Source organism: Hakea prostrata, chromosome 1 (assembly GCF_041222555.1).
Source record: "Hakea prostrata isolate BN-2017 chromosome 1, UWA_Hpros_2, whole genome shotgun sequence".
In the NCBI taxonomy this organism is placed as follows: Eukaryota; Viridiplantae; Streptophyta; class Magnoliopsida; order Proteales; family Proteaceae; genus Hakea; species Hakea prostrata.
This window is the reverse complement of record NC_142600.1, coordinates 2968194-2976233: the sequence shown is the minus strand read 5'-3', so window position 1 is coordinate 2976233 and position 8040 is coordinate 2968194. Positions and strand designations below refer to the sequence as shown.

Sequence of the window (8040 nt, the reverse complement as noted above, 5' to 3'; positions counted from 1 at the left end):
TTAGCCACTGTAAAGATGTCGGTCCTCCGGGCCCTTCGAGGTCGATTATTCCTTTCCTGCCCAGTAAATCATGGTAACAAAGCTGAATCGTCTCACATCATTCAAGCTATCTGGCACATTAAATGTGCAGGATCATCAAGCAGAAATTTTGGTCGTAAGATTCGAAATTTCGATCCCACCGCCCAAAGTGAATGGCTTGATGGTCCTGCGCATTTATTGGCACAGACCCAAGCAAAGTCCGGAAAATTTGGGGTAACATATTTTGGATGACTTGATTTGAGAAATTTCTTTTTTTATTTTTTACCATCATCAACATACTTAAAAAAGGACCAGGGACCCGCATACACAATGAAGTGGAGATTCTGAGGAGAATATGAATCTAGAATGATACATCAGAGTTGAAATATGAGACTTCCTTGGTATTATTCTTGTTCTATTTTTTTTTTTTTTTTTTTTAAAATTATATATAAAAAAAAAAAAAGAAGGGAAAGGGCGCGAGGGGAGGGAGGCGAGGGAAGGAGGGGGGGGGGGGGGGGGGGGGAGGGGGGGGAAGGAAAGGGGGGGGGGGGGGGGGGGGGGGGGGGGGGGGCCCCCCAAAAAGGCCCCCCCCCCCCCCCCCCCCCACCCCCCCAGGGGGGACAGACAAACAACACCCACAATATTGAAAACCACCAATATCATGCTAGAACCATGTACATCCACATTGTTCAATTTATATGCTGCTCATGCACAAAAGTGACAAGTGAATCTAAGTATCTCTAGGGAAGATTCTAAGTTTATATGCTGATCATATTCCTTTTCTCAAGAGTGAAGCTTCCAAAATTTGCATGCATCATTATCATCTTGAATGTTGTAACGTAGTCTCATTAGACCTATTATGCAGGGGTCATGCAACATAGCAACAACACCCTCCTATATTAGATATAATTTCTTATTACGTGCAAGGCCTAAAATTAACAATATTGTCATTAATTATGCTCTTTTTTTGGGTATATAGGTGCACAAATGGCATGCACCATGTTTTATATAACACATGTTGTCATTCATGAAGATTTCTCATGTCATATATGGAAGGAAGACGAGATCATAGAGAGGAGATGAACACGGTTTATGTAAGGAAATCATAGATTCACAGTGAGAAAATTAGAAAGAGGAGATGAGGGTGGTTCATGTCATTCAAAGAGTAATTAAACATTGGATTATTCAAAAAAAAAAAATACATACTAAATGATAAGATTCTATTTAATTGTGAACCAGAGAAATAGATAAATTTATATCTAAAAATCAAAGTAGAAAGAACTTGAGAAACAGCCACCCCACAAATTCTTGGTTAAATTCAACACTTCCAAAACCTAAAGTGACATGATCGTGTACTTTTTTTTCTTCTTCTTTTTTCTTTCGGTTGGAGGGGAGGGTAATTAAAAACCTTTGTACGTTAGATATGTTGATATGTAATCATAATTAAGCATATGCTAGTTCTACCCAAAAAAAGAAAAAGAAAAATTAAGTATACACTAGTAATTATATGCCACCTTGAGAAATGTCAAGCACACGATTGCTTTTTAAATTCCTTATATAAAGAATAACATAGGTTTCTTTGGGTACCTTTCTACTAATAAAGTCATTACCATAATTTAATTGTGGGTATCAACTTTGAAAGGATCAAATTATCTGGACCTTTCATGGTTGTTTTCATTATAAAAAACATGACGCATGGTATGATACATATTTTTAATACATAAACGGGACCCCAAAAAAATTTACTCAAAGAAAGTATGTGAGGAATTTGCTTGAAAGATCTCTTTAACTAGAGTAGAGAATCCTGAAAAAAATATCAAAGTCCCCTCAACAATAGAGGCGCCACCAATATCCAATTGATAGCAATATTAACTTCTCCATAGACATGATGTCGAAATCCTGTCATTAAAGCTCAACTACACTTTGGTTTCATCAATTGGAAATGCATGAACATGCCTCTAAGGAATTTGATTTGTGTGCACCCAATCCTTTATTTTCTCCATGCGAAACCAATCCGACAATGTGAAGGAAGGAATTTACCCCCAAATGCCTTTGGTATAACAACAATCCCTCAATACATAAGAAGCATCTTTGTCCCACTTATCGTTATGAGAAGCAAAAGCATTCAGAATCGAAATTTTACCCTAACTTCTTCCATTAATGTTGGATTCTCCATTTGTTTGATGATGATGATAACACATGATTAAAAATATTAAAATTTTGTGTTGGATAAAGAGCAGTTGGAAAATAGTATAAGATAGTGTATGGGCAAAGTGGAACATGCCACCCTATGTGCTAGCTGCCTGAAAAATGAAAAACTCAATAAAAACAGAAGCTAAACGAGAAAATTAGGTTAAAATATTAGGGGAAGAAGAAGGGAGGAAAGAGAGATCCGAAATTAAAATAAGCTCTAAAACCAAACGCTTGGTGAGAAAGAAAAGGAAAAGATATTCGAATTTTATTTTTATTTTTTGAATATTCTTCCATCATCATCCATCTGGCAATTCCACCATGACGATGTTGATGTCTTGATGATACATCATGGTCCCACATCACATTCCCCCGTCCAGACTCTTCTACTTTGTAAATAGAAGTGACAGATTAGGGTCCCACTCAGATTAAATCATGGGACCACATTATATAAAAGAAAAATCGAAGGGAATCTCTCATTTTCAGCTAAGATAATAATAATGCAATCATCATATTTTAGCGGCTATGATGGCACCACTAGATTGCCAAGAACAATTCAACGGTTCTGATCATGTTAATCGGATGGTTTCATTGTATGAACAGTGGAATAGCAAGCACAGTAACACGAATGGTTTTAAACCATGGACACACTAAAGGTGGGACTTGCATTCCATGTTTGGCTGTGATTTGGGTCCTCTCTTATCTTTACTCATTTTAATTTAACACGAAATTATCAACCATGGTTTTTGGCCGTGGGTTTTTTTTTGTTAGAAGGTAAATTAAAAGTGTTTTTGAAAAGAAATGCTTTTAGAAAAGTATTACTGGCAAAGCTTTGGCTACGTTTGGGGATTTTTTTATTTGATTTTTTAGTGCTATAAAGCTGCTTTCACCAGGAACACTTAGTCGTATATGCTGTCCAGTCATAAGCGCAGCTTTTGAGGACTCTTCTTTCTTTTCTTTTCTTGGAGTGAGACTTGTGCCGTGAGTCGTTGTAAGTTGTAACTTGTAAGGGAAAGAGAGAGAGAGAGAAGAAAGGAGTGGTGGAAGCAAGGAAGAAGGAGCCATTGATAGGTGATAGCACTGCACCCTACAAAGGAAGGCTTTTTTCTCTCTTGGGAGAAGGGACATAAGGCCTATAAAGGAGCTCTTTGGTTGGTTTTGCTCTCTCACCTGTCAAATGTGGAAAACAAGACAGAGAGAGAGAGAAGGGTTCAGGGCCTTCAGGCCTTGTGGGTGTTTGTGCGTGTCTCTGCAAACTTCACTGAATTCCATATATGACATCCTCCGCTGCCACACCGTTCTTCAATTTGGGGTTCCACTGAACAAAACCCAGCTAATTACTGAATTCCGGTCATCTCCCCGTTGAGGGAACACAAAGTACTTCCTCATGGCTTCTTGATCACAAAAACTAGTGGGTCTCACTCGTGATTTTTTTTTTTCCAAAAAGTATTTTTCACCGTGGGCCCCACAGGTTTTTGTGGTCAGAAAGCGTCAAAGTGCTCCGCGTTGGAGTCGCAAATCCACTTGGCCAAATTGATAAAAGGTTATGTTTGGATGTAAAGAAAAGAAGTGGAAAAAACATGGTGTTGAGACAAAAATTATTATCCATATAAACTTTTCTAATTCCAGTAGTTTCAGTCTATGGATTTTTAAAAGATGAAAAGAAAATACAAACGCTACAACCAATTACATATAAACATTTAGAATCTCAACCCCCCCACCCAAAAAAAAATGTAACAAATAAGTAGTATTGATGGTCAAAGCTGGTTGGCTCTATGGACAATGACAAATACCACTTAGCAAGTCAATGATGTGATGGTACATACAACTTATACATGTTTGAACAACTTATACATGCTTGACTACATCCTCAAGGAGTAACTTTTATATATAGTTTAGATATAATACGTAACTTTATCCTTGATCTCGAAAGAATTCAAATTATTCAATCTTTACCTTCCTCTAAGGTATGGTCTTATTCAAGTCAAAACTAGGGTTAATAACCCAATCCTTATCGAGTCCAATTATAGCGAATGACAACAGATTTTAATCTATCAAGCTCAAGGGGGTGCTTAATCAAAACTTGATTGTTGCATTTTTCGTAGGCATCAATTTCGATGTTACAAAAGATTTCGAATTTTGATTAAAATGTTTTTTTTTTGAAAAACATATATATTCAAGTTGGCAAGCGGTTAAAGACCCGCCCTCCCACAGTGAGGTCTTGGGTTCACACCCACTCAATCGTGTATATTAATTCAGTTCCCACCCTAGAGTAACAAGCTACCTTTCCAAAAAAAAAAAAAAAAAAACCTTTGAAGATTCTCAATGTCTCTCTATAATTGGAACAATAGGAACATGGCGTATGAAGAGGGAGTCTGACCTCCTTTTGACTTTCACGACCCCAACAGAAAAGCTGCAAACTACAACACCGCTCATGCACGGCCACGGTTGGACACACTACCTTTCCATTTTTGTCCTTTATGTTCTTATTTCTAGGTTATTACGTTTCAATAAATCCAAATGTGAGACCAAAAATAATGGTTACAGTACATCTGAGGTTGATAACCTACAATGCTTACTAACAAAATCATCTTTAGACTATAATCTTCTTAGCGGAATTGTTTGGAAGAATAATTTTAACCATTGAAGATTATTCTCCCTATAATATATATATATATATATATATATATATATATATATATATATATATATATATATATATATATATATATATAATGTCACCACCAGATTAAAAAAAAAACAACAAAGAGATAAAATGAAAATGATAGCTATGGAATCAATTTTGTTCATTTTTATCCATGCACGGATTTCGGCTAATCCGTTTCCACATTAAGATTAAATTATCTTACATGGGAGCTTAATAACGAGCTAATTATTCCCGCCAAATTTTCCCAAACAGTACGGAATGGTGAAGCGCAGGAAATCAGATAAAAACTCATGAGTACCCAATACGTCATCCTCTGGAACCCACGTGAATTCTCTCTCTCTCTCTCTCTCTCTCTCCCCTGCAAGTCTTCGTTTTTCTCGCTTATCCTTTTTCTAAACATGGTTGTCTTATTCTGGGTGGCCTGACCTTGGACCTATCCTCAAGTTCTCATCAATCGAGTTTTCTCTTCTGCACCAATCCTGCAACTTCCTCTTTCTCCTGCTGCAGGCCTGCATCTTCTTTTGAACCGATGGATTCCATTGAAGTTAAATACAGCTCTATTTTACAAAATTCTTCTGATTAAGACTTAGATTCTTGATGTGTTGGGACTTTCTTTTTTTCTCCACTTTTTCTTTCTGATCTGGATGGTTTCCTGATCTGGATTTGCTTTAATTCCATTGATCAGAGCAGTACCATGGAAGGGTAGGAGGTTGATCATCGGAGAAGAAATTGCAGTGTTCCTCGGAATTAAAGAAATTGTATTCTTCCATCTTCACGAACTGGGGTTGATACGTTGTTTTCTGTGCAGTAGACGTAGACGAAGTCAATCTTGAATCCGACAACTGAAAGCAATTGAAAGAAGTGGGTGAAGGAGAAGATCTTGAAGAGCAGTTCAATTGCTGAAACATCCCAGATGAAGAAATAGCTGCATTTGGACTGTTATCTTCATTTAAGATCGCACTAGAATCACTGTCGGAAGACCCACTTAGGTTGCGACAATCTTGGTTCAGGTCCGCCGTCTCAGATCCTCCAAGTTCAGCAGCAGCGGCAGCAGAGATCTGACTCTGTTGTTCGGAAACTTTGTTATCGACCGATTCCGAAATTAGGATCTCTTCTTTTGCAGCTGACACATTGCTTTCTACGTTATCTTCTTCGAGCTTCTCTTTTAGCTCCTTGATCTGCAGAAACCCACATTCTAACTTTAAATTAACTAAGAATAGTCCTTACAAAAGTCACTTCTTAGCTTAAATTTAAAATTTAATTACCTCTGCAAGCAGAGATTCTTTATCTTGTAGGAGAGACTCGAAATTAAGCTTCAGAGATTCATAATTGGCTTTCAGAACGCCATAATCTCTCTCCAGTTGTTTGGTCTTCCACCTTGCTCGACGATTCTGAAACCAAACGGCCACTTGTCGAGGTTGCAAGCCTAGTTCCTGGGCGAGTTTCACTTTCCTCTCTGGTTCAAGCTTGTTCTCGACCTCAAAATTCCTCTCCAAGGCTTTCACTTGGTCTACGCTTAGTCGTCTCTTCTTCTCCGAGATCTGACCAGATTCTTCAACACAGTCTTCTTCTTCGAAGCTCTCCAGCATAGACTGAAACCCTCTCCGGTAAACATGGGAGCTGTCTTTCTCCTCTGGAACCAGACCGAAAAGAAAACCATGTTAGCTCAGATCCAATCACAAAACCAGAAACCCAAGAAGGACCACAAGATGAAAAGCATTTAATCAACACTAACAGAACTATTTATGTTATACCCAGAAAGAAGAAACCTATGAAACCATGAAATATTTGAAATAAAAAAGCCGTCATTAAAACACCTTGGCGTTATTATAATTAGGAGCTACATGTTTTACCTGTAAATGGGCAGACGGAGATCATAGCTCCCAATGAATCTGAGCTAGCAAGCCTCTTCATGACTGAAAAAGAATCCAAAAATCTTAAACAAAGAACGTGTTAGATCAGAGTGATTTATCCACTGTGTTCTCAGTTTCTAAAGCTTGAAGGGTTCTGAAACGAAGCTCTTTCACTTCACAGCCACGGAAGAATGACTACACCCGTGCCTTAAATTAGACATGGATAACACAGACTTTTTAAGGACTGAAGCTTTAAACAAGCACTGACACTTATGGCTTCGCCCGTCTGTCTCATTAATGATCACTTCCCCTTCTGAACCCATCAAAATCAGAAGGAAAAAACGAGAAGAAAGAACACCGGAGACTAGAACCCACCACAGAAACGAAAGAAGAAAAAAAAAAGCAAATACGCAACCCAAGCTTGAGCAAACCACTCAAGAAAAAGGTTATGAAAATCCCTTCTCTCTCCCCCTCCACCTCATGGTTAATCAATGTAATCTATATGGCCGGATAATTTCAAACGCTAAATTCTTTGATTGTTCACAAGCAACGAGAGAAAGAGAGAGAAGAGGGGAAGAAAAGAGACAGAAAACCAGTTCCAGCCGCTGGCCAGTGGCCACGCTTTCCTTCTCCTTATATAAACCAACTTGGGTTAGATGTAAGGTTAGAAATTGACTCTGGGTTTACAAGATACATACAATCACATGAAATGCAACCAAATTCGGCTCAAATGCATTCCCAACCCAAAAGATTTTTTCAAAAGATTGTATCACTCGGATATGAACGTTGGTCATGCAACGTTGCGGTAAAGCACCTTCTCGGTCGCATCGGCCGATTCAATATGATGCGGATACCGATACCCATCGTGTCAAAATGATGTTTTGTGCCGCATCTGAACCGGTTAAGACCCGATACAATTTGATAAGCTATTGTAACAGTATTAGCAGCAAAACTTGTGATCCTGATCCTTTGTCTCCAGCCATCCATGAGTACAAAATCCGTCCATCAGGGGTATGGATTTAATCACAATCGACGCATTTGGACATATCCTTGATAGTTGTGATTAAACTCGTCCACTTGTAGTCCATCCAATAGTGGAACCGATTGGACGTACCGAGGGCTAGTTGTATGGATCCGTTCGCAAAATCTTATCAACACTAAACCAGATTTGGTTCATGGTATTAGATTTTGTATCGATTAAGCGAACGTATGACCTCTTCACTAAGAGGTGTTAATCTGATTAAGCAACCTTCAAATGATCCCGTGCAAAAAATTCAACCAAAGAAAGTAAAAATGTTTTATTTTTCCCCT

At 38.2% G+C, this 8040-nt stretch overlaps 1 protein-coding gene across 1 annotated transcript; it reads right to left on the bottom strand.

Moving 5' to 3' along the window:
- Window positions 1-4991: 4991 nt before the first annotated feature.
- On the bottom strand, window positions 4992-7348 carry LOC149026669 (homeobox-leucine zipper protein ATHB-16-like). Its single transcript, XM_089155103.1, has 3 exons — window positions 6730-7348; window positions 6142-6509; window positions 4992-6054 (listed from the first exon to the last, which is right to left on the bottom strand). The coding sequence occupies exons 1-3, from the start codon at window positions 6788-6790 to the stop codon at window positions 5545-5547; spliced, it is 939 nt and encodes a 312-aa protein (XP_089011229.1). The 5' UTR covers window positions 6791-7348; the 3' UTR covers window positions 4992-5544.
- Window positions 7349-8040: the final 692 nt, after the last annotated feature.